General features: G+C 43.0%; 1 protein-coding gene across 1 annotated transcript in view; it reads right to left on the minus strand.

Annotated features, from left to right (window-relative positions):
- COG6 (component of oligomeric golgi complex 6) overlaps nucleotides 1–27,886 on the minus strand; it is a 78,550-nt gene that overhangs the window by 17,108 nt on the left and 33,556 nt on the right. The window contains exons 9-14 of the mRNA XM_075919116.2: nucleotides 14,850–14,978; nucleotides 14,670–14,761; nucleotides 9,405–9,469; nucleotides 4,767–4,858; nucleotides 2,639–2,756; nucleotides 900–1,031 (exon numbers count right to left, since the gene is read on the minus strand). Coding sequence (XP_075775231.2) covers nucleotides 900–1,031; nucleotides 2,639–2,756; nucleotides 4,767–4,858; nucleotides 9,405–9,469; nucleotides 14,670–14,761; nucleotides 14,850–14,978 — 628 coding nt within the window. The remainder of the gene's footprint in view (nucleotides 1–899; nucleotides 1,032–2,638; nucleotides 2,757–4,766; nucleotides 4,859–9,404; nucleotides 9,470–14,669; nucleotides 14,762–14,849; nucleotides 14,979–27,886) is intronic.

Here is a 27,886-nt window from a genome sequence, read left to right on the forward strand (position 1 = left end):
GGAAAATAGCTCTTGACCAGCTATCAGAATGGAGGGTGTGGCAGAAGAACCTGAAAAGAACAAATTTTACCCTTGCAGGAGATAGAGCAACTCAAAAAGAAGACTGGGGATGCACAGAATCAAAGAAATGTATGGCTGGGAGGGGCCAACAGGACATCTGATCCACCAACTGACACTGGAGCAGGACCAAGCATATGTTCACAGTATATAAATGTAACTTTGGAAAATACGTAAACTCTCAACAGGATAGTAGAAGACGGGAATTGCATTATGGCATTCCATGTTGTGATATAACTATCCATTTTATTAGCCACAGTCTTATCAGTATTACAATCTGGGGGTGGGAAAGAGCCTAAAAACAATTGGGCTACGCCTACATTGGCATGATCTTCCGCAAATACTCTTTAATGCTAGAATTTTTGATTTAAGTATTTGCACAAGAGAGCGTCTACACTGGCATGTGCCTTTGCAAAAGAGATGTGCTTCTGAGCAAGAGCATCTGTGCCAGTGTAGACGCTCTCTTGCTCAAGAAAGCTCCAATGGTCATTTTAGCCATCGGGCTTTCTTGCGCAAGAAATTCATGTTGCCTGTCTACACTGGCCTCTTGTGCAAGAACAGTTGTGCAAGAGGGCTTCTTCCTGAGCGGGAGCATCATAGTTCTTGTGCAAGAAGCAATGATTTCACACATTAGAACGTCAGTGTTCTTACGCAAGAAATCCCCGCCAGTGTAGACAGGCAGCATGTTTTTGCGCAAAAGTGGCCGCTTTGGCACAAGATCGCGCCAATGTAGACACAGCCACACAGACAAAACAAGAAATTCATGCCTCTTCAGGATTTTGTATATTGATACCAACTATATACATATTTCTCTGTGCTCAAATGAATTGTACAAATTATACCTGCACAAAGTCAGCTTGACGAGCATCCAGGGGCACAACAGATGAGTCATGGGATGCCAGAACCTCTCGTAGCAATGCAAGTGTTTGATTCAGTGCAGAGCTTGGGCCAAGATCAGGTGGTGGGAGTTCAACCTAAACAACCAAGTGTTTATTCTCTACTTGTGTCATATTCACAGGAAATAATAAGCAGCATGTATCCATGTTACTAGGTATCAATCAGCTATTCATAAAGCCACACAGTCAAGCAGAGATGGCATTCAATATTTTGACACTAGACAGATCAATAACTTTTTCAAAATATACTTGCTTACAATACCACTTATTACTCACTCGCAATAAACAAAACCAACCTTCTCTTAGCATCTCAGTCATGGTCAGCATTAAAGTTAGCAACTAGCATCATGGCTGCTTTAGAAATTAGCAAAATTAAAATCTGTAGTGGCTTGTAAACTAAAACGAAGAGGAATGGTAATACAAACTTCACAAATTATTTTTATTGAAATTTAGAGTGCTGAAGTGACTAACTCGTTATACTCTTTATATAACACTTGATAATGGAGAAATAATTTAGACACCTTGTACAGTCTCCAGGGGAAGAAAAGTAATCAAAGGAATAGAGGTTATCAAATAGAAAAAAATCTTGCAATGACTGTGCTACAAATTCCCCACAGAGGCTAGGATAACAGAACTTTCTTGAATAAAATCTTAACCAAAAATGGAGGACAATTTTCCTCTTGTTCATACACTTTCATAATCTGTATATTTAGTAAACAATTAAGGCACTGTGAATTATCTCCCTGTTGTTGATTAACAGATTGAACAAACAGAAAATGTAGATCACATTCCTTTTGATAGGGCATAGCTCAATGGTACAGCCCAATCTGCGGCTCATCAGGGTTCTATGGGCAGTCCACAAGACATTTTGTTTACCACTGTAAACACAGAGGGTTGCGCCAGATTCTTCTGGCTTCTATCCATTTTTTTGTACCAGTACTACTAATGTAATATGCACATATAGCAAGGTGTATGCTGATTGCACAACACTTACTGTAAAAGCTGTGTGCTTCCTCTGCAGCCAAAGCACTTCTACAATTCAAATGGTACACCCGGCTTCTAGATACAGAAGTAGTTTCCTCCTGGCCGCAAAAAAAGTGGTTCACTGCGCCGTGGGAGGGCTGTGCAGCACAGGATTGCCTCCTAGCTGTGGAGGAGTGCTCAGTGGTTTGAGCATTGGCCTGCTAAACCCAGGGTTGTGAGTTCAATCCTTGCAGAGGCCATTTAGGGATTTGGGGCAAAAATTCATCAGGGATGAGTACTTGGTCCTGCTGAGAAGGCAGGGGACTAGACTAGATGACCTTTCAAGGTCCCTTCCAGTTCTAGGCAATCTCCATTATAAATTCCCTGTGTGGCAGGAGGGCCACGCGGAGCAGCTCCATGAAGCCTTCCTGTCACACAGGGAAGCGCTGTTCCATGGCTGGGAGGAGACTCGCTCTTGCCCAGTGCTGGCTGGCTGAGAGGTGGTGCAAGACATGCCTCTCCCAACAGCTGGGGTGAGAGCGGTGTACCCCAGCCCCCAGAGCCGCTGTGGCCCAGCAGTTGGGAACCGCTGCTATAAAGGGCACAGCAACATGGTCAACTTTAAGATAATGAAACAAAATGTAAACAACTGATCTTTACTCCATTAAAGAAAAATTAGGATTTCTTTTAAAATATGACACGTTTACATTTCTGAAACAAACCTTTTCCATTAGTTTACTTGCATGTAGGCTCAGACTATTGAAGAATATCTTTTTGCTTAACAAATGCATTTCTTCTATTGTGATTAACAATGTGGCTGCGCTGTTTCCCACAATACCACTGAAACCGAAAAGAAAATATTTAGTTAAATCCAAGAAAAATATGAATATTTTAGTCAATATAATGTTCAAGAATATAACACATAGGGTGTGTCTAGACTACTGAGTTTTGTCGACAAAAGTGGACTTTTGTCGACAAAACTATACCGTCTACACTACCGATGAGTTCTGTCGACATAACGTCGACAGAACTCAGCAGTTTTGTCGACGCTGGTATACCTCATTTTACGAGGCATAACACCTTCTGTCGACAGAGTTCTGTCGACAGTTATTGCCTGTAGGGTTGTGTCTAGACTACAGGGTTCTGTCGACAAAGCAGCTTGCTTTGTCGACAGAACTCAATGTGTCTGGACGCTCTTTGTCGACAGATACTGTCGACAAAACTTCTGTCGACAAAACCCGGTAGTCTAGACGAACCCTAAGTCTAAAAGATGGAAATGCATAGTGAGCTTTCATAAAGGAAACTGCTTTCCTGTTCACAGGAAACAGCTTCCCCTATTATCTAATTTTAATAATTTGTACGTTAGGATGCTTAGTGAGAACAAGCATTACCATCCAGGATATAAAAAATAATATATTCATTAAAATAATATTGGCATTACAGTTTTGCTAAAAAGGAAATTTCTTAAGCATCCAATACAAGTTTTGCCTTGGTTGGTTTTTTTGGTTCGTTTTAATGTTTAAAACCAACAAGAGAAAATGCTAATTTTTCAGTTATATAGCAAAAAATGCAGTACATATGTGCTATTTTATTTGTTCAAGATGAGCTAGAAACATGCTACTGTTTCTCTAAATAAAATGGAAAAACACTCAACTATGTTTTTGCTATAGAGAACAAAGTCTAAATATGAGAAGTATTGATAGTGTCATTACACCCCCATTACTTTCCAAGTAAATGTTTCTCCTCATGTACAAATTGTACATTTTTAAGTGTTAGAGTTCATGCTTTGCTACTGGAAATGTACAATTTACTGGATATACTCACAACTGTTTTATACCCATATGCCATGAAACTTTTCTGTACACTTTTTGCATATGAGCTTGTCTTCTAAACTAAAAATGATCCCAAGTTCAACCATTATATCTGAGTGGGACTAATGTGACAGCCTTAAAAAATAGCTGCTTGGTTTTCAAAGGACCACCAGCCCTAGAAACGTCACCACCTCTCAAATTAGACCTTCCTACAGTAAAGCTACCCTTCTGTTTGTTCTATTTTTTGACAAAACCACTTGGCTAGTAAAACCAGTAGTATAATCTCTGACCCTGAAACAATACATTACAGACAGTAATACCTACAGTTAAAGGTGCCAAACACGTCTCATTACAAGACGTTTTTCAGTTGTTTGTAATTACCAAACTTTTCACTGTTTGGGCTAAAAAATTTATTCTGGTTTTCTTCCTCACCCCCTTCTTTTGGAAAGTTTTAGCAAAAATTGTTCAGCCATTTTGAGAACAACATTAGGGGAAAATATGTTGTTTAACTTATGCTAAAAAAATTCTTACAACTGTTTTAATGAGAAATTACACTGTTTAATGCTTTAGAGTAGGGCAGGTTGACTTTATGTCACGAATACGTTTTTTATCATTCCCATGAAAAACTACCAGGATAAAAGCATGGGAAAACAATGTACATATTCAGAGACTTGTAAAGAATTCGAGTTGAAGCTAAGATTTGCACAGGTAACTTTAATTCTGGCATTTACTAACTTTTGAGTGTTTAATTTTGTAATCTTAATGTTCTTTTAATGTAGTTTTTGTGTACAGTTCAATTTCTATAACACCACAAAGTGATAAAGAATGTCTCTATGCAGACAATTTTTTTCTGCTTACAGACAGATTTTTTTTAAAATCATTGCTGTCACAGGTCAGAGTTGTCTCTCCGCTCCATAACCTGCTGAAAACAGTCAGAAAAACAAAGCAAAATAAACAGAGGCAGTATTTTTTTAAAGTATCAGAATTGATGCATGTTCAAACAGATGGTTTACTTAATGTGTTTAGTAATTTCATATACCTGATTGTATGATGATAGAACTTGAGAAGATTAGAAATTTTGTACAACAGAACTGCTCCTGGTTCAGCAACAATCACCTGCTCAATTCTGACCTTTTGGAACAAAAAATAATCATTTTTAGTTACATGCATATTGTGAAAATGAGCCTCTGTGCTTTTAAATGCATTAAAGATATTCATCAACAAACTTTGCAAGAAGCATAAGAACATTACATTGTCCATTTATATTGCAGGATTCTTCTTGAACAGTGCATTTCTTTGCAGCAAGCTGTAGGACAAAAAACAAGCAGGTGTTTGCCACTCCTTACAAATGCCCCTATTTCCCATAGAGTTTTGAGTGTAACTTGTTGCTGGTTATCTGTATATAAGATGATCATTTTCTGGATTAGCATCAGAATATTGGAATCCCACCTAACCCTGACTAGCAAGAAGAGCTGCAAAACTCCTAACATAAAACAGATCATCAATGGTGGCACTCAGAGACACAAAATAATCAGAACTGATATATTCAGGGGTTTATTTAGGTCATTTTACTGATTTAATCTCACTTCCTAGTCATGACCTCTTACCAGTACTTATCTTGAAAAGAAATGCTAATGGCAAGTAAGCGGATATATCCGAAGCTAATACAACACATTTATTTCTCAGAGGGGTAGCGGTGTTGGTCCGTATCTGCAAAAGCAAGGAGGAGTCCTGTGACACCTTAACAACTAACAGATTTATCTGGGCATACGCTTTTGTGAGTAAAAGCCTCTTTGTAAAATGAAGTGATTTTTACCCATGAAAGCTTATGCTCAAATGCCACAGGACAATCCTTTTACTGACTTGTTGACTAGATCAAGTGTTGCTGGGTTACAGAGCACGATAGGCCTCACTTATTTTGTCTCTGTGGCACATGCAGCCTAAACATAATCATAAGGCAGCTGTCCCAATTTCAATTTTTAGGCTTTTATGAAGCAATCATGGCCAGTGACCACTATTCCCCATGCGCTTCTATGTTACAAATGTATATACATATTGCTAAACATTCATCATCCTTCCAAAGGATTTGTCTGCTAATCAGTGTGGCATTTCAAGGACAGATTCACAAGGAAAATTTGACACAGTGACAATAAGTGTGACATGCCTTAATTTTAGGCTCCTAAAAAGTCATGGGAATTCAGAAAGCCTGAGTTTGGCATGTAGGCTCCCTATATAATGACTACGGAAAGATAAGTGCATCAGAATGGCATTTACAAAGCCAGCACAGTAGGCAGCTCCTCGTCTAATTTAATTAATATGAGGTGTCAAGTGAAGGACATATACGAAAGTTTACCCCCTTGAGGATACAGTACAAGCTTAAGTTTGGCTACAACGAGGCATTTCCCTCTTTTTGGCTTTGCATCTGCAAAGCCTTTCGGCATTATGCAGTTACACGTTTTAGCAAGAAGTTGCAGAGAGACCCTCCTTTGTAACAAAGTCAGGGTACTCACCAGGGATGTCAGAGCCCCCCAGTTCAAATCACTGGTTCCTGGGTCTCCCATATCCCAGGTGAGTACCGTAAACATTGAGCTAAAAGTTATGAGTTCTCACTCCACAGGCAAGTTTGCCAGGCTAACACCAATCATCACACTTTCTGCTTTAGGTTTTTGTTGTTGTGTGTTATAGCAGGACAGCTAGGATGTTATGTACAGGCAGTCCCCGAGTTACGCGGATCCGACTTATGTCGGATCCGCAGTTACGAACGGGGCCCTCCCTCTCCCTGGTCTCCAGCAGACCAGGGAGAGGAAGCAAAGTGGCGGAACACGCGGGCAGCGGACAGCCCAGATGCGTCTGGGCTGTCAGCTGGCCGCGTGCTCCGCGGCTTTGCTCTGCTCTGCTCCCCGTCCCCCTGGTCTGCAGACCAGGGGGATGGGGACCAGAGCAGAGCAGAGCAAAGCCGCGGAGCACGCGGCCAGCTGACAGCCCAGCTGCCCGCGTGTTCCACCGCTTTGCTCCCCATCCCCCTGGTCTGCAGACCAGGGGGACGGGGAGCAAAGCAAAGCAAAGCCACAGAGCCCGAGCGCAGCAGGATAGCCACGGCACGTCTGGGCTGTCCCGCTGCCCCCGTGCTCCGCGGCTTTGCTCCGGACGCCTGTGGTACAGCAGCTGGGGCGCTGCCGGTTGGTCCCGTAGCCCTGCTCTGGGCGCCACTGGACCAACCCAGCAGCACCCCAGCTGCTCTGCCCCAGGTGTCCCCAAGTCAGCCGCTGCTGAAACTGACCGGTGGCTTACTACAGGAAGCCCCTGCCCCGGGCTTCCTGGAATCAGCTGCTGATCAGTTTCAGCAGCAGCTGACTTGGGGATGCCTGGGGTTCTTAAGTTGAATCTGTATGCAAGTCAGAACTGGCCTCCAGATAAAGCCGCTGTTGAAACTGATCAGTTTCAGCAGCGGCTGAATCTGGACGCCAGTTCCGACTTACATACAGATTCAACTTAAGAACAAACCTACAGTCCCTATCTTGTACGTAACCCGGGGACTGCCTGTATTCCAAATTTAATTGTTTTAGTAGGATATCTAGACCTCTTAAGTAATAAGAAAAAATATGTTGTGATTTTAAACCACAGCCTCGTCTATGATGAAATGGAATGATTTGTTTTGCATTAAATTGCTTGTGTTAACAGCCTTACTTTTTATATTTACTCACTTATTTTAGACACACAGGATTGAAAATAGTAACCTTTAACATCTACAAGCATAAATATAATATCATTAAGTAATAGGGAAAAATTCTATTCCCTATAACTAAATTATTTCTTCAAATATTAGAAAATTACAAGAAAAGACATGCTTATAAGTAAGCCTAAACCATCAAAATCATATGCAATCCTGTATGTATTAATATGTAAGCAGGGAAGAAAAAATAAGTCTCTTAAAACACAAGTGCTACATTAACGCCTGTCATTTAAATGATTATGGAAAAGAAGATGCTGTGGTATATTGGCAGAAACAACCTTAGAGGTTGTGAAATACAATTTTGATTGCATGAATAATGGTGCTTTCTCCTTTGCCTCTTCTTTTATCTCCCCTCTAACTCCTCTATCCCTCTCTTAATTATTCACATCTCCTGTCAATGACATAGGAATATGTCAGCCACTGCCTGCCTTTTAATATTTAGATCACTAGACATTTTACAGTATTAGTTAACTATTCAGATAAAATACAATTCCTGGAAATAGCCTAATTCTTCTAGTTTAACACACTTGATTTATAGATTGCTTGTAAGTATGCCTTATTAGCAAATGTACTAATTTTAAGTTAATTATCCTAAAGTTATTTTTGTGGAGTCTGAATTATAATAAGCATGGCAATAGCATGAATCTGTTTTTTAGGTATTTCATCACATTTAATGAACAAGAGTTCATTTCTTTTCTATGCAATGAAGTAGAATGATTCAAAATACCATGGAGTCCACTAATCTCTCATTTATTGCACAATTACACATTAGGAATCTCAGTTAAATGTATTCGTCAGTATTTCACCCAAAAGTAACTGAGTGAAAAACACAAAATGCAATATTGTAAATCAATTTAACACTAAGTTCAGAAGTTTTCTTTCTTTTCTAGAAAGAAAAGGGAAGCTTTTATTACCAATCTCAAATCTGAACACCCTTGCACTTTGGAAGATATCAGATATTACGCAGAATGCCCCAGAACCATATATAAAATGGGAAGACCTTTTTACTTACACACACGTGCTATAAGAACAAATTTAATAAAATCTAGGGCTCTACCAAATTCAATCCATTTTGGTCAATTTCAAAGACACAGGATTTTAAAATTATAAGTGTCATGAATTCAGATATTTAAATCTGAAATTTCACAGTTCTGTAATTATAGGGATTCTGAACCAAAAAGGAGTTATGTGGGTGGAGGGGTTATTGTAGGGGGTTACTGCAGATTACAGTTCTGCTATCTTTAATTTTGTACTGCTGTAGGTGGTAACACTACCATCAGAGTAGGGAAGTTGGAGAGTGGCAGCTGCTGGCCAAGCACACAGCTCTGAAGGCAGAATCACCGACAGCAGATGTACAGAGGATAGTATGGTATGGTATTGCCACTCTTACTCCTGCAGTGCTGCATGCAGACCCGGGCCTTCAGTCAGCTGCAGCCACTCTTCAGCTGCCCAGCTCAGAAGTAGCAGTGGAGAAAGTGGCATCACATGGTATTGTTGCCCTTACTTTTGCGCTGCTGCTGCCTTTGGAGCTGGGCATCCAGCTAATAGCCTCTGACCTCCAGCCACTCAGTTCTGAAAGCAGCACAGAAGTAAGGGCGGCAATACCATGACCAGCTTAAAATAACCCTTCAAATCCCTTTTTGGTCAGGGTCATTTATTAGAGAAAAGCTGGTTCCCCCATTAAATCTGTATATCATAATGTAAAAGCACACAAGACTAGATTTCATTGGGTGGGGACCCGATTTCACAGTCTAAGACACGTTTTCCATGGTCATGAATTTGGTAAAGCCCTAATAAAATCCCTCAGTATTCAAATGAGGTATATACCTACTCGGTTATTGTCTTCAGTTGAGACATATGATAAAATAAATTTTGCAATAAAAACACAATACACCTGTAATACATGGAAGGTGCACACAAGCACACACAAACAAAATTCTCCACCTTCAGAGGTCTGCAGACACCTTCTGTGATGTGCCCAACTACTTCTTGAATATTTTCTTCCACACCTACAGTTAAAAGAAAACATAAGGTAAGCATTATGCAAATTTACTTTCATTTATTTTCTCTCTCACATTTGCTAATTTTGTTTTTCATAAGTCATACCTCTCCATAAAAACGGATTTGCGTTCACCCCAAGAATGAAATCTACCAGTCTATGACAACTTTGAGATTCACTATTCAAGAAATTCAGAAAGCCATATTTCCAACTTCACAAGATAGCATCTTAGATGAACACTTTAGTACTCTATATTCAAACATAATTTTGGAAATATATTTAATTCTTAGGAATACGCACAACAAAACAAGCTAAAATAATCTAGCAAGAAGTTGTCATCATGCCTCTCCAAATTTCAGAACTTCGTGAGGATAATGGACAAAAATTAATTCCATCTGAAGAAGCTCAAAAAAGAGTTATAATTTATCTTTGACAGGGTAAAAACCAAAATAACAGGAGTCCACACCATTAAATACATATACATTATGTGTTCACCACACACTTTCTTACTACAGCACATAGTTATGCACTGGGACCTTAACTAGTTCAAGTGACTAGTACAAACAAATCTTTATCACAAAACAAACCAACCAATAATAATCCCTATTGTCCTGCCTTGTCATGAAACAAAAATGCACTGCTGAAAAGTAAGCAGAACTGTCATAAATGTATTCATCTGGAAATACCTGCTGAACAGGTCTCAATTTAATATTGACTCAAAATATATTATCAGAGTCAATACATCTCTAATTGTAATTTAAAACCCATCAATACGAGTTCAACCTCAGATAAGGCCCACGTGGTAAATTGTAACTAAGAGTGGTTAAGACGTAATAAAATCAGGTGACAGTAGGCCACATGTGACTTCCCTATTTTACATCAAAACAGATTACCTGTCAGACAAAAATTATGAATATAATAATCCTTGAGAAGAAAGATTATGGACAAGCCACATCATTTTATATTGACTGAGAGAGGTTGCTTATACAGACGCAACTAAAACACAGCAACTACACTCAATTAAAGTTGCAATGTACTAAACTGATAAATCAATGGCCACTCAGAAATATAACAAGTAAAAACATTGCCAATAAAGAAAATCAACTGACACAATAGAACATGATGAATGTATTTTGTAACTTCTAATATCTAAAAGAGATGTACCTAATTCTCCATTTCCCTTTTAAGGACACATTTTAGTGCTCATCAGCACAACGATAAATTCTTGCCCACATACACAATAGTAGGGGAAAAACAGGTTAAAAATGGGGAAAAAGTCTTAATGCATTAAGGTTAAATTTTAAGTTGAAGAAAATTCAGGTAGGAATTTTCTAAAATTCAGGTTTACAAACAGCAACAATGATCTGATCATGTTGCAGGTACATATAGGCATTATTTTTTCCATTTGATATGATAATTTTCATTTAATAAAAATAAACCTGCCAACTCTGTTAATTGCACAATAGTTTATCACACTAACCCAAAAGGTTACAGAATACTTTTTTTCACCCCCAAAGTCACAGAGCTTTAGCAGGCACCTGCACAGAAAGCAAATATAAGTCACAGACAGGAACATATTAAGTATCTTGGTCCCACTCAGTTTTGGCTGATACTTTCCAGTGGAGTCCCTTTAACTTCACAGGATGGGGAGTCTCTGTTGCTTCCCTTGAATAGAATTCTTGGAATTCTCCCTTCCTGTGGAGTTCAGGAACTCTGCAATAGAGGAAAGTCTCTGCTATTTCTTTCTACTGGTGAAACTAATCTCCACAGTAGAAGAGAGTCTGCCTTTTTTCTGCCCTCTAATGTATGGGGTTAAATTTCTTTGCACTTGCCATTAGACCTTTAAAATTGACAACAGCACAGTTGCTGGACTAATGTAAAAGTGTCACAGTTTGAAATGCAACACTTGTAAATGGTTTTAAACATGGGAATGTGCTATTTGACTATTCAAAAATAAAAGGCAGTTTTCTTAAAATGTGAGCTTAGACTTTTCACATTTTTCTTCACATGTCACTTGGGCTTTGAACAGTTTCTTCTTCATCAGTACCAAACCTCCATTCTCCCCACTCCTCTCCACCCCCTCCCAGCCAATTTTGTAGGAAGGGCTGGCCACGTTTTCAAATTAAAGGAAATTTTCAATTGATAAGTACATTTTTCTTAATTGTTGATGGATTTGTAGTCTCTAGGGGAGCTTATTTAAAATGTGAATTTTGGGAAGCAGACATTGAAGTTAACAACTATTTAAATCTAAAAAATTATTTAAGCTAGAAATTAAATTGTGGCATCTTACTGAGCTCAGTTGGTGTGCAACCCCAGTCTTTTGAAAGCAACACTTAGTTGAGGGTTAGAAAATGATCTTGTATTCTCTTAGCTGACATCGTGTGACCTTGTAGGAGTTTTCCATATCATCATCTTACTATATATTTAGAAATGCGTGGCTATCTGTGATTTCATTTGTTCAAGATCTTTCCTAAACAGTAAGAACTAGGGCACCAAATTTGGTATGCAGCTTCCTCTTATCATAACTTAAAGCAAGGTCAGGGATCGGTTGTGCCAGGAATTCGATTGTTTCTTATACAAAGGAAAGGGAGGAGTCTGGCAGGAGGGAGTTATACTGCAGAATGATCACAGGGGGACAGCAAAGAGACAGAAATGGGGACCAGGATGGCTAAAATCCCATTGGACCAGCAAGGGACAGGGATGAAGGAAGGGACAGCTATTTTACTATACATTTCAGAAAGTCTGTCTGTTGGTGTGTCTGTCTATATGTCTGTCTGCCCCCACCTTTGGGACAGCTGCAGCACCATAGACAGGCACTTCTCATCTGGCCCCAAATTACTGCAGTGAGAGAGGGCTGGGGTTATCCTCTCTCCCTGGGGCAACCAGCATACCAAACCTCTCATCCTCTACCCCATCTTAGGACAATGATTTAAATGAAGAAAAAGAAAAACATATCTGAGTTAAGGACCCAAGCAATATAGTGTAAATCTTCTAGTTTCTTTATATGATGCATATAATCTCCTAGCTCAGGATGTAGCTACTGCTCATGGCCAGATCCAATTTCCACTGAAGTCTTTCTCTTGATTTCAATAGGAGTTGGAATAGGCTCTTAGCAAGTAGTCTCACCAAAAAGGCTTCTTGATGATTTGGAATCCTCGCTCACACACTGCAGGAAAATTTTCAAGCAAGACATCAGTTTTTAACATCTTGTACCGTATTCTCTCCAGGATGCTTAAAATTTAGAGAGAATGACAAGTGACCTATTTTTGTGGGAAATTAAATTTTACTATCAGCTTGAATGATGGCTTTGCCTTAGGATTACATTGTTGGAGTGAAGCTGTCTACAGGAAGCTCCAAGTTTGGATAGCCTCTCATGTGTTCACAGTTAGGTACCAGATTCTCCCAGGAAATGAAACAGGAATTTGTCAGACACTCCTCTCGTGTACTCTCATCTTCATATTCTCAGACAGGTTGCTTCAATCTATGGCTAAGAGTGCCTATAGTTACAGACACTAGTAGTGTGCGTGTGTGTAGGCAGAGCATCTTGCCCCCAATTCCGATCATGTTACATCAGAATGGAGCATTTAAGTAAACAGACTTAAACTCCCAGTATATTGTGATTTCAGAATGGGAGTTGACCCTCTGGGGAAGTGTGTGGCTGTAAGGCACAGCTTGCAGCAAAAGCAATTAACTCATTAAACGCCAGCTCTTAACTGGTTAACCTTTTTAACATAGGGCCTACTTCTTGGCCCCATCACAGCTGTGGGTTCCTGCCACGACCATGAGGTCCCAATGCCAATGCAGGGTCTTGCCACTTGCCCTGTTGGCCCCTCCACTGGCAAGGCTCATATGACCTAGCATGACTTCACTGTCAAAGGCTGGTTAACTGGTAAGCATATCAGTAAGCCTGCTTACCAGTATGCTTATTGGTTAACGGATAATCATTCCTAGCACCCAGATGGATTCTGATTCCAGTTCTCAAAGAGCTCTTCCTTAAGAGTGTCTGTCTTCCTGCACAAGAAGCAGAAGCATGGGGCTACCTTGGCATGTGTAAAATTAAAGGAATTGATGTGTCTTTTCCTCTTGCACACACCTCAGTCACATCTGGGCTTCTTGCTTCCCCTTCTTCAGTGGCTGATGGAATTTGCAATGGGACATCCATCAGATTGTCAGTAAATAAATTATTAAATCAGGTATATAAAAAAGTGTTCTACTTTTATAGCATGCCTATAACAGGAGCAAAACAATTGATAATGTGGAGAGAGCTGGGGATAGGAGTAGAAAATGTTTAAACATTTTCAAAGGCCAAAATATTCATAACCCAAAATTATGACTAAACTTCCACACTTCTGACAGGCCAGGAGAACAAGGGTGCATTAAACAAACCAGATTAAATTTAAACCCCAGGACAGGACCCTATGAACCAGTTAAGGTTCAAGCAGGTCTTTGTATCTCCATATAACAAGAACTTGGCCTTGACTGGTAATTCTCTATGCTTGTTAGAGATGAGGCATATATGCCCAGCTGTAACAAGACCCTGACTGTAGCTTTAGAGAGATGTCACAATTCTACAGGGATTACCATTGTACTACTGACAAAAGTGCCAAATCTGCCTCCAGAACTGAAAGCAGATTGAAGACTCTGTACAGGCTCTGAGGACTAGCTGATGCAGAGGAATTTGAAGATTATGGAGTTGCATAGTTGTAATCAGGGATCTAATTTGGATTTTGGACCATTTTAATAATGACATGGCACAAGATGGAAGGAAGCCAGACTTGACTCTTAGGCTGAAGAGGAGCATGCACTGCTGGCTGCTATAAAAATATTTGTTTACTAGAAAAAGTAAATCAATTATCAAAATACCCAAGTTACAAGCAGAGTATTCTACAATGGCATTTTTACAAAGTTCTTTTTCAGAAAAGTACTTGTGTTCTGAAGTCTAGCATGAAAAGTTCCCTTCTACATCTAAATATACTGAGAGGGTAGGAAAATTCACACATTAGTGAACTTTGAAATATTCTCTTTGATTTAATGGTTTTCTTCCTAGTAAACTGAACTATTGCATTTTCTGAAATATTTTCAATACCATTCACCCTCAGTGGAGCAACTGAAGCCTACTCTAGGAGTTGTGTCGTAGTTTTCTAGTATATTGCTCACCACTATTTCAGTTTCTACAGATTTGCAAAATATTCATTAACATCTAATAATACCTTGAGTAGTTACAAGCTTTAGCATAGCTTCCAGATGTTCTTTTTCAGAAGCAGTAGCTTGATGCAGCCATGCCAACATGTCTCCTACATATCTAAATAAAAACAAGAATTGTTATATACAGGATTTATTGTATGATTGACAAAAATATTCTGTAATGCACAATTTCATTACTATCCTACCTCAAAGGATCATGGGAGTGCATTTCTATAGGGCGGGGAGTACCACTTGGTCCTCCTCGGGTAAGAGCATCTATAAAGCCACGGACTACTGCACTTCTTCTAGCTGTTCCAAACTCATCTAGGGTATACCTATAATTGAAACAAGATATTTAGAAAAAAAACATTTTCTCTCTCAGAATATACATTAGCCTAATTTAAAAGCATTGTTTATAACCATTGATTTGGCTATACATAAAGTTGTATTGATGTTTCCACTATACACAGTCCAAATTCCGAGGTTTGTGATTTAAGCTGTAAAAATATGATTCATGAAGACACACCCTCTCTCTGAATTTTTTTCCTTTATAAGAAAAATCAAGCCCTCCTTTAGGCATGGCTCTCTGGGCAGATCACAATAGGGTTTCGAATTTATAATAGGACTGAATAACTGGGTACTGTTCCCAGCAGTCATCCAACTCACTTTTCCAGTAGCTAGTTAAGAAACCCAGGTTTCAGCCCAAGGACACCACACCAGCAACCCTGATCTATTCCATCCCCATTACTTCCACTTTCCTTGGCCTTTACCTATTCTAGCTCTATCAGGCTTCCTTGTCCATTCTTCTCTGTGTACACCTTTCCCTCAGGACCAGGATCCCGGGGCCTCTATTTTCTCCATGTTTCTTCCTTTCCCTCTCTAAACCCCGAGAGTTACTACAGGCCTTCATGCTGCAATGCTCTTTCTGCTGGCTTTACACTAGCCCTGCTTGCTTCTGCTCAGATAGGCTTCATCCTCAATCAGTGCTTGTTCATCAAGCCTGGCTCTTCTTTAGGTGTGGCCTGTCAGGTTACTTACCCATTTGGGGCCAAATTAACACTTTCCAGGTTAGTGTGAGGGGAAACCCCATTACACAACTTCCTTTAAATTCTTCATTAACAGAGTCCCATATGAATCATTCCATTTTGCTTTCAGTCTTTGAGAACTTCCCTGGTGTTCCAATACTTATTGAAAATCAGCATTCATGGTCCAGAGGGCTTCATTCCCTCTTAACATTTGTGGATGCTAAGTATCCAGACCCAATGACTTAAATATATTTTACTTTAGTCTAGTAGCTACTGTTTAACATCCTTCTGAATTACTATGGAAAAGTGTACCGTCATAATATTGTGTGATTATGTTATCTAGTTTTTCCCAAATATAGAACACATCCACCTTTTCTGCATTATTATAGGCAATGCTGCTATTTTCAACTAGTAAAAGATCAATACCACTGTTATAATTCTTTTTGCATTAGGGATATGAATCCTGTGTAATTGGTTAACCTGTTAACCAATTAAGAGAGGCCATTGGAGCACTGCCTCCCCTTACCCCCAGGAAAGAGCTGGAGCAGCCCCTGCCTGCCACATCCTCTCCACGCTCACCACAGACAGGGGCTGCTCTGGACACCTTGAGAGCCCATGACATACTTCTGCCTGTGGATGGGGAGCTGCTCCAACCCCCACTGGTTAACCGGAACTGGGTAAGCATCAGTTAACCTCTCACACCCCTATTTTGCATACATAAACTCCTTGTAATAGGCCCTTATCTCTACTGGGTATACATATTTCCTTATATTCTTTTGCATCTCGTATCCATTTTCTACAATTCCTAGCTTCTGGTTTACATTAATAACTATATTTCCTCTTTCTCTGTGCGTTTTTTTTAATTTTGCTTTTACTTCCCTTCTAAGCTTGTGAACTGAAAGCAAATACATCTTGAAACTTTATACAAATTCTGGCAATCCTGTCTCTTTGCAAAAAGGAAAAAGTGATCATATATTTATCAGAATGTTTTAAATTGGAGCTAGGATTACTGTCTCCACAGAAGAAAGCTCTACTACATTTTCCAGAATGCTGTGAATGCTTCCCAGGATCACGAGTCAGAATTAGGAATTTTAAATTTAGATTAATTGGGTAATCAAATAGTTGATGCAATTTGCATAGACTATTCGATTAGTCAATAAGGGCATCTCTGACTTACAGCCCCAGGGCTGTTGCCACACTTTAAAGGTGAAAGCACTGCCGGGAGAACGGGACCAGAGCTGGAATCAATCAGTCCCCCACTGGCCCTGTGCTCCCTACTACATTTCAAAGCGGCAAAACCACATGGAGCCTGGGGTCAATGGGGGAGTCCCCAGCTGACCCTGGGCTCCACGTGGCACTGCCTCTTTGAAATGCTGCATGCAGCCCGGTGTTCCCGGGCTGCATGTGGTGTTCCAAAGTAGCTCCACATGGAGCCCAGGGTCTGGCTCTTTCTGATAGAGGCAGCAAGGTAGGGGGAAGGGACGAGTTGACTAATGTGTAAACTATCCAATAAGCATCTGCTTATCGGCTAGTCGACTTAATCATTCATATCCATAGTCAGAATCACATTCTGTATTCCCTAAAGTAAAGAAGGATTTGTGGTTGTCATGTGCCTAGGGATGTAAGCGACTAGTCAACTTCCCAAGTCATGAAGACTCCAGTCGTATGCGGGTTGATATTAGCTTGGAAATACAATGTGCTAAAATCAGAGCGCCCTTAGAATAGTTGGTAACAGACAAAAAGAGACGTGGAGACTTGCAGATCACCTGTGTTTTGTCAATATAAAAAGCTAGAGCCCGCTGAATGTCCAAGGTGTGAAGCCTGGCATCTCTATGAGAGGTGTGGGGCTCTGGGAAGAACGTAGGCAGGACTATGGGCTTGTTGATATGAAAGGAGATGCTGACCTTCAGCATAAATGATGGGTGAGGTCTTTGGCAAATATGGTGTATGGTGGGTCTGCCCTCAGGGCCCCTATCTCACTAACCCTTCCCACAGAAGTAATGACCACTAAAAACAACACCTTCACGGTAAGGAGCAGAAGTGGACAAGTGGCCATCGGTTCAAAGGGAGGTCTCATGAGACAGTCTAGGACAAAGTTTAGGTAATAGAGATTGAGAAGGCCTTTGAGGAATCTTCTGGTGACTGGGCAAACACAGATGATCCATTGATCTGCTCATGGAAGGCCAGAATTGCTGCCAAGTGCACCTTGACATATGAGATGGATAGGCTGCTGTTCTTTAGGTAGTATATGCAGTTGAGGATCGAGTGGAGAGGTGCTTTGTGAGGAAGGATGCGCAGTTGTTGGCTCCAGAACATCAGGGCTGCATCTAGACTGGCAAGTTTTTCCGCAATGCTTTTGCAGAAAAACTTGCCAGCTGTCTACACTGGCCGCTTTAATTTCCGCAAGAACACTGACGATCTCATGTAAGATTGTCAGTGTTCTTGCAGAAATACTATGCTGCTCCCGTTCGGGAAAAAGCCCTCTTGTGCAAATGCTTTTGCGGAAGAGGGCCAGTGTAGACAACGTGGTATTGTTTTGAGCAAAAAAGCCCCGATCGCGAAAATGGCGATTGGGGCTTTCTTGCGGAAAACCGCATCTAGATTGGCACGGACGCTTTTCTGCAAAAAGTGCTTTTGCGGAAAAGTGTCCGTGCCAATCTAGATGCTCTTTTCTGCAAATGCTTTTAACGGAAAAACTTTTCCGTTAAAAGCATTTGCGGAAAATCATGCCAGTCTAGACGTAGCCAAGTCTTTCCATTTGTGCAGGTAAGTGTTTCTGGTAGATGGTCTCCTGCTGTGGAGGACGGGTCTTACTTGTTCTGAACAGCCGGCTTTGGCACCATGAAACCAGAGAGAAGCCAGGTGTGAAGGTGGAGACTGTGAAGTTGAGGTTGAAAGAATTTGCCTTCGTTCTGAGAAAGGAGATTGCGTTGACATGGGAGTTGGTAAGGTGGTTCTACAGATATTTGCTGGAGAAATGGGAAGAGGAAGTTATTCACCCTGTGCAGTAATGATGGTTCTTCAAGATGTGTGTCCTCATGGACGCGCACTGTTGGTGTCAGGCTTGTCCGGGTGTTGCAGAACGGAGATCTTTTAGCAGTCATCTGCCAGACCGTGCATCCATGTTGGTCGTCTCATGGCGTTTTGCGCCATTTCTGGTCACACCGTCTGGCTCCCGCCAGTTTCTCCTCCTTGTCGAGGTCTGAAACACATAATCAGAGACTCTTAAGAGGGGAGGAGGGCAGGTCATGGAGCACCCACGGGAACACACATCTCGAAAAACCATCGTTACTGCACACAGTGAGTAACTTCCTCCTCTTCTTCGAGTAGTGTCCCCGTGGGTGCTCCACTGTTGGTGACTCCACAACAGTACCCTGGAAAAAGGAGGCAGGGTTCCGAGTCAATGTGTTGCTGCCGTTGAAAGGACTGCAGAGGCAACTGCTGCATCAGTCACAAAAATGTTAGAAAGTGCATAGCGTTTTGCAAATGTAAATTCTGAGGACCATGTGGCCGCACAGCAAATGTCCTTGAGGGGGATTCCCTTGAGGAAAACAGTGGAAGACGGCATTGCCCTGGTAGAATGGGGCCTGACAGCATGTGGAAGGGTTTTGTTTCATAATGCATAGCACCACGTAATCCAGGAGACGATTATTTTCGATATATGTTGTGCTGATAATGGGAGATCTTTGTAACGGTCGGCTTACAGACGTCCGGAAGAACCGAGTACTTTCGATATAAAAGTCCAGGGCTCGACGGACATCCAGAGAATGCGGTGCTGTTCTGAAGAATGTGGTTTCGGGTAGAATATGGGAAGGAATATGGGCTCGTTTATATGAAATTCTGAGTTAACTTGAGGTAAAAATGCTGGTTGGAGTCATAATATGACTTCTTGAGGCATAAAAACAGTATAGGGAGGGGACACCGATAGGGCTGCCAACTCTCCCACCCTGCGTGCTGAGGTTATTGCCAGCAAAAATACAATCTTCATGGTTAGAGTGGGTAAATCACACATGGCTAAGGGTTCAAATAGTCACCACATTAAAGGTATCTAGGACCAATTCCACGGGTCCAGGGGTTGCCTATGGCATGGGAAGATATTGGCCAATCCCTTCATAAATTGTCTTGTGATAGGGTTCAAGAAAACAGTACAGTCGTCCACAGGTTGTCGAAAAGCCATGATTGCCGCTAAATGGACTTTCAAAGAAGAAAGTGCGAGATCCAGGTGTTTGAGGTGGAGAATGTAGTCCAAGATGGATTGCACGGGTAGCGTGTTAGGGTCTAGCTTCCTGTCCAAGCACCAAGAACAGAACCGGCGCCATTTGTGCAGGTAAGTGGTATGCATGTTAGATCTTCTGTTATGTAGGAGAACATGCCAGACAGCCTGTGAACAACTCATTTCTCCTTGTTGGAGCCAATTAGGAGCCATGCCGTCAATGTGAGGCGATCTGGCTGAGGATGTAGCAGGTGCCCATGGTTCTGTGTCAGTAGATCGGGTCGTCTGGGAAGATGAAATGGGGGATGGAGCAACATGCGGAACAGTTAAGGAAACCATGTTTGATGCGGCCGGAAGGGTGCCATTAATATCACTCTGGCTCCATCCATAGCTATCTTCTCCAGAACTCTTGGAATCAAAGGAATAGGAGGAAACGCGTATAGGAAATGCTTTCCTCTTCAGTTAGAATCGTCATCTCTCTTGGATGCCAGACCGATGCCCGCTCTTCAACAATATTGAGGGCACTTCACGTTGTACTGAGCGGTGAAGAGGTCTATGGATGGATATCCCCAGCAGTTGAATAGCATGTGCAGGATGTGTGGATGTAGCTCCCATTCATGCTGCTCGGTAAAATGCCTGTTGAGGGCATCTACTGTGGTATTGTCCTCGCCAGGGAGATACGCTGCCATAATGGCAACTTCGTGCTAGTTGCACCAATTCCATAAACAAATGGCTTCCATGCACAGGAAACGGGACTGAGCCCCTCCTTGCCTATTTATATAGTATACTGTTGTCATGTTGTCCATGATGATACGCACCACGTGGCCGTGGATAAGAGGAAGGAAATGTTTGCAGGCGTTGAAGACAGCTCTCAACTTGAAAAGGTTTATATGTTGAATGGACTCCTGTGCAGACCACCAACCTTGGGTCTGTTTGTAGTGGAGATGGGTGCCCCATCCAAATAGGGATGCATCAGTTGTGATCTGCATGGTTGGCTGGGGTCAGTGGAAAGGTATCCCAGCCAACATATTGTGGGGAATGGTCCAACATGTTAACAATTCCTTAACCATACATGGCACCACCACCATCTTACGTACATCATGTTTGTGGGGCACGTACACTCTCATCATCCATGCTGGAGGCATCGAAATTGCAGTCTTGCATGTGCCACAACATACATTGTAGCTGCCATATGGCCCATGAATTGTAGGCAGGTAAGTATGGAAATCCTTGGACTGGTGGTGAGAACTTGAACAAGGTCTTGAATAGTGTGGAATCTGGTGGTGAGCAAGTATGCACGTGCCGTGAGTGAATCAAGTCAAGCCCGTATAAATTCTATGGACTGTTGTGTCATGGATGACTTGGGAACATTGATTATAAGACCAAGTGCCTCGAATAGCGCCCTTGCCATGTTCGTGGTATGGAGTGCTTCGTCGAAAGAAGGCGCTCTGAGACAATCGTCCAGGTAAGGGAATATTATGATTCCCAACCGTCGGAGGAATGCCGCTGCTACTGCTAGTGTTTGAGAAAATCCTGGGAGCTGAAAAGAGGTCGAATGGTAAGACCTCATACTGGAAATGCTCGGATCCTACTACGAAACATAGCAATCACCTGGTGTGCCGGATGGATAGTCAGATGGAAGTAGGCGTCCTGTAAATCGAGGGATGCAAACCAGTCCCCTTGGTCGAGTGCCGAAATAATAGTTGCTAATGTTACCATCTTGAATCGCTGTTTGCAAAGGTACCGATTTAGCCAACAAAGGTCCAAAATTGGCCTCCAACCCCCTGACTTCTGAGTTAGAAAACAGTGGGAATAAAATCCCTTCCCTTTGAATTCCTCTGGTACCCTCTCCACTGCGTCAATATACAGCAGACAAGCCAACTCTTTGTCTTAGATGGCACTTGTGAGAGGGGTCCCTGAAGAGGGACGGGAAGGGAGGAATGAGGAGGGGGTGAAGTCAATGGAATTTGTAGCCTGATGCGATCAGATTGTCTGGTCTGTGATTATAGCGTCCCAACGATTTTGAAAAGACCTTAAACGATGGTGAAAGAGTCTGGTGGTCATGTCTCGGCCTACTGAAATTGGAATGGCTTGCAATCCCTCATTCGATGCATCAAACCTGCTGCCTGGTGTTTTGCGGATTAGATGGCTTGTTGGCTTGTGGCCTCCGTCTCTGTTGATGCTGCCTGGGGCGCTGCTGTTCGTAGTGTCTGACCTGTGGTGTCGAGTAAGGGAAAGTCCTCTGTCTCTGGTAAGGCGTATATCGCTTGCAACGGTAGGGTGGCGTGTACATGCCTAGCATCCTAAGAGTTGTACGGGAATCCTTACCTGTGTGTAACACCTTGTCAGTTTTCTCAGCGAACAGGCTGTGCCTATCGAAAGGGAGATCCTCTACCTTTGATTGAAGCTCCTTTGGCACCACTGCCATGTGGAGCCACAAGGCCCTGTGCATGACCACTGATGTGGCTGTGGCCCACGCTGCCGCATCCGCAGTATCAAGGGTGATGTGTAGTGCCGATCGGGAGGCCGCATAACCCTCTTGCACAACAGCCTTGAGTACCTGATGCTTAGTGTCTGGTAAGTGTTTGAGGAGGGGAACTAATTTTGAATAATTATCAAAATGGTGGTTGGCCAATAATGCTGCATAATTGGCCATTCTCAATGTTAAAGTGGCCGATGAATAGACCTTCCTCCCCAAAAGGTCCAGATGCTTACTATCCCGGTCTCCAGAGGGGTTTTTATATTGCGGTGGTTTGGTTCTTTGTTGCACAGCGTTGACAACAAGGGAGTTAGGCTGTGGATGGTTAAATAAAAACTCCATGCCTTTTGCCGGTACAAAATACTTTTTGTTGGCCTTTTTATTTGTTGCTGGAGTGGAGGCAGGTGTTTGCCCTATGTCGTTGGTCATTTCTAGGATTGCTTCGTCGAATGGTAAAGCCAGCCACCTTTGATGTTTGTGAGAGCTGAAGATTTCTTAAGAGATGGTGCTGCTTCTGCTGGACCTCTGATAGCTGCACCTTTTGGCTATTGGCAATCCTTCTAAACAGATCCTGAAATTGGCGTAAGTCGTCCGTGGGTGAGGAGTCTTCAGGGAAGACAGCATCATCAGGTGAAGAGGAAGAGATGTCTGCAGGAGAACAGTCTTGTGGTTCATGTCTGTCTGACAGATGTCCCTCTTCTGGCTCAGACTGAAGTGTTATGGTTGGCTGGTTTCCTGTGGATGTGGTGGCCTCACCATAGAGGGAGAGGGAGAGATAGTTTTGTCACAGGTCGCATGTGTCCGATGATAGAACAGTGACTTGCATGAAGTAAGGTCCGGTGACTGTGAATAACAGCTGTCATGACGACTGTGTCTATGCCAACAGTCATAATAGTGTGGGGCGTATCTGTGGTGATGGCTGCATTTGTAAATCTCTTGGTACCTGGAGCTGGTGGAAAGTGTGGGGGAACCTTGGTGATCTGGATCTACTCTGTGAGTGCACCGAAGAGGATGATGGATAACGGTGCCGATGGTAGTTTCCAGGAGAAGGAGAGGCACTTGGTGAGTATCGGTGAATACTGGATGTAAATTGGCCTGAACGGATTGATGGAACTGGAGAAGGTAAAGGTGGTACAGGAGAGAACACAGCCTGTTGGCAATGGGGTCGGTAACTTGTGTTTTCCGATGCACTTTGGTCGGTGCCGGAGAATGTTGTTTTGGTGATGATGGCAGTGTCGACGTGGGAGTTGGTGTCGCCTGGGGAGTTGCGTGGGATGATGGTGCCGCAGTTGGTGCAGGCTGGTTCATCAGTGCCGGGGCAGCCGGTGACGCATGAGTTGTCGCTGATGTGCATGGTGCCGTTGGCACCATGTGAGGTTCCAGTCCCGGTGTAAGGCTCATCCCGGTCTGGGCTGCATGGCTGTTGCTGGTGCTGGTTGTACTGTTGGTGCCGGGATTGGTGCCGACGAACTGCGGACTTGCTATGTTTGTTCGGTCGGCAGATTGTAGTTGTGCCTGAAGTGCCAGGTTTGTCTCCCATGCTCATGCGGATTGCTGGCAGGGAGTGAGAGCGAGAAGGCCGTTTCTTAAAATGCATCGCCTTCAGAGAAGGACGATGTTTGGCTGCTGGTAGCAATCATGAAGGGCTGGGGGAGTCTGTTTGTGGCTGGAGCGCCTTATCAAAAAGCCGCATTTCCCAGTCCCATCACGCTCAAGCAGTAAGCTTCAAGCAGTGGGGACATTTCTGGGGAATATGACCCTCGCCCAAGCACTTTATGCACGATGCGTGTCAGACGCGGGCATCAGATCATGGCATGTGCCGCACTTTTTGAAGCCTGGTGATCCCGGCATGACTTCATGAAGAACGTCCTCGTTTTTGTTTTTCTTTCTTTCTTTCTTTTAAGCAAACGCGCTGAACTATTATATACAACTACTAGCTAACTAACTAGGTAACAACTGCTAACTATTTATAATTTTTTGTCTCTCGATTCCAGACAGGATTAACATGAGAGGGAGCTCTCTCCGTTTGCGCCCGAAGACGGTTAGGAGGAACTGGCGGGAGCCGGACCATGTGACCAGAAATGATGCGAAAAGCCGCGAGACGACCGATGCACATGTGTGGTCTGGCAGATGACTGCTAAAAGATCTCAGATCTGCAACGCCAGGACAAGTCCGACACCAACAGTGGAGCACCTACGGGGACACTACTTGAAGAACCAGGCCTGCCTGGACAAAAACGGGGCTATTAAAATGACTCAAGCCCTGTCCAACTGAATCTTGGGGATCAATGGGATTAGGAAAAAGGCATAATACAGGCAATTAGGTCCAGGCAATTAGGAATGCATCACCCATGGACCCCTTGCCCAGTCCCGCTCAAGAGCAAAATCGGCAACATTTGGTATTGTTTGTGGCTGCAAAGAGATCTACTTCTGGGTAGCCTCATCTGTGGAGGATGGATTCTGTCACTGTTGGATGCAGCTCCCTCTGATGGTCTATGGACAAATTGTAACTTAAAGCATCTGCCCAGACGTTGTTGATCCCAGGTAGGTGTGATGTCTTCAGGGTGACTCCATAATGGATGCACCAATTCCAGAGATGCATGGGTTCTGTACAGAGGGATTAGGGACGTGAGCAACCCTGCCCATTTATATAGAACATGGTGGTTGTATTTATTGTCCATCAGAATATGTACAGTGCACCCCATCCATTACCATCCAAAATGCCTGCACGCATTCCTGACAGCTCTGAACTTGAGAAGGCTGATGTGCAACATGGCCTTGCATGGTAACTGTATGCCCTGCACTGTGTGGTGGTGAAGGTGTGTGCCCTAACCTATCAGTGAGGCGACCATGGTGATCTGTACTGACTGTTCAGGTTGCAGGAAAGGAATCCCCGTGAGGAGTTGCAGGGGGAAGTCCACCACTTGCTTGGGGATCGTGATAGGCTTCTGGAGTAGATGTCGAGATGGTATGTAAACTGCATGGTATGGAAATGAAGCCATGCATATTGGACCACATATGTAGTAGCGGCCATGAGGCCTAACAGAGGCAGATATGAACAGTAGTAGACAGGTTGGTGGAGTGGGTAGTCACTAGGTCTCATAGCACAGTGAATCATTGATGCAGTAGATAGGCCTAAAGCTGATATAGAATCGAAGCGAGTGCCAATGAATTAGATATCTTCAACAGGCTCTGGAATTGACTTCTGTTTGTTTATAAGGAGACCTACGCGATCGAATAGATGTCTGGTCTTCGAGATCATACTGGATATCTCTGCTTGTGTGTAGCCTTTTTAATGGTGCAGTAGTCGAGATATTGGAAGATGATGATTCCCTGTTGACGAAGATAGGCTATCACTACTGCAAGGACCTTTGAAAAGACTCGAGGGGCAGAGGATAGGCCAGAAGGAAGGACGACGTATTGAAAATGTTCCTCCCCCACAATGAAGCAGAGGTAACACCTGTGGGATGGATATTTTGCGACATGGAAGTATGCATCTTGCAGGTGAAGGGCTGTGAACCAGCCCCCTTTATCCAGTGCAGGAATAATTGAAGCCAGCGTAACTATTTTGAAATGCTGTTTCCGCAGGAATTTGTTTTGCTTCCGGAGATCTAAAATAGCTCCCTGTATGCTTTTGGATCAGGAAGTAAGCTGAATAAAACCCTCTTCTCTGGTATGGATCAGGGATCCTCTCTATTGTTCCTAGTTGGAGGAGCTGATTGATTTCTTGGCTGAGGGATCTCATGAGAGGGGTCCTCGAAGCGGGATGGGGAAGGGAGGCGAGGTGTGGGGAAGTGAAGTGAAGGGGATAGTGTAACCTGTACTGATGATTTCTAGCACCCACTGGCCTGATGTTATAAAGTCCCAATGATGGAAAAAGGGACACATCCTGTAGTCGAACAAGTGCTTCTGGCTTATTCTCACTGGATGGATGGGGACGTTGGGCAGATTCTCAACCAAGATTTCAAATTTCCTGTTTGGAGGACTGGGAGCTGGAGGAGCGTGATTGAGGTGGGCACTTCCTCTGAGGCCTCTGCCTGGATTTATTGTAGTCATATGGTTTACGTTGAAGCCAGTTGTAGTAAATGTCATTGTTCCTGTTGTATGGAGTGTCTCTCTTTCACTGGTATGGTGGAGTGTACATTCCAAGGGTGCGAACAGTTGTGCAAGAATTTTTATTGCTATGCAGGATCTCATCTGTGTTAGCAGCCAACAGCTTTTTGTTTGTCAAAAGGGAGATCCTCCACCTTCATATGAAGCTCCCTGGGCACACCTACAGCACGCAATCAGGAGGCTCTCCTCATCACCACCGCTGTGGCTGTCACTCTTGCCACTGTGTTGGCTACGTCTATTACGTCTGTGTTGGCTACTTCTATCGGTAGTAGTGCCATGCAGGTGCTGGTGTGCCCCTCATGAATTACTGCCCTGACGATGGGCCTCTTAAGAGTTGGGCAGGTGCCCCATCAGCTTGGCCAGCTTGGAGTAATTGTCAAAGTCATGATTAGCTAGCAACGCAGAGTAGTTCGCTATTCTGAGATGCAAGGTGGCAGAGGAATATCTCTCTTTGCCAAATATGTCTAGTTGTTTTATATTCTTTGTCATTGGTTGCGACTTGAGTTGAGGAGCTTTTGAGCATTGATTTGCTGCATCCACCACCAAAGAGTTTGGCTGGGAAGGGGGAAATAGAAAGTCCAAGTCCCTAGGAGGGATGAAATATTTCCTGTTGGCCTTTTTTATAAGTTGGCTGGATGGAGGCAAGTGTCTGCCAAATGATGTCTGATATATCCATTATTGCTTCAATTGGTAATGTAATTCTTCCCTGCGAGGAGAGATGGATGTTCTTTAGGAGACAATGCTGTCTCTCCTTTATCTCCTGAAGCTGAACTTCCTGAGTAGTGGCCACTCTTTTTAAAAGTTCCTGAAATTGTTTCAAGTCATCAGTAGAATGGTACCTCCTGGTATTACAGCCTCATTGGGAGATGAGGATAAATCATCCTCTGAGGAAAGCTGCAGGGCTTGCTGTCAATGTGCTTGTGGGGAATCTGACTCTCCTCCTCATCTTCCAATTCTGCAGTATTCAAAAGGGTACGGAAGCCTCTTTGGTGACACAGATAGGCACCACAGATTGGTGCCTGCGGGGTTTCCAATACTTCCATGGGGCCCACTGATGCGGATAATGGGGAGGCGGAAAATGCCAGTCAGGGTACCACTGTGGGTGGTATGGTCCCTCATGGTAATGGTGGAAATGATGAGATGTAGCAAGAGAGGAATGTTGTGAGGAGAAAATGCTCCTCTGATCATAGTCAGCGACTCCAGCGTTTTTATGTAATAACGGAGACTTAATACAGCCGGGAGATAGACAGGGAGAGCACAGCACAGCAGTGGCAAAGGGGCTGAGTACTCTCAAATTCAGATGATAAAGCATGAATGTCTTCAGCTTGCTCAGTGTGGATAGACAGCTGCACCTGTGCTGCAGCATCTGGTGGGGGAGGCATCTGCACTGATGTCAGCGTAGCAGAAGGCTGTG

Source organism: Pelodiscus sinensis, chromosome 1, assembly GCF_052426305.1.
Source record: "Pelodiscus sinensis isolate ZL-2025 chromosome 1, ASM5242630v1, whole genome shotgun sequence".
Taxonomy (NCBI): Eukaryota; Metazoa; Chordata; order Testudines; family Trionychidae; genus Pelodiscus; species Pelodiscus sinensis.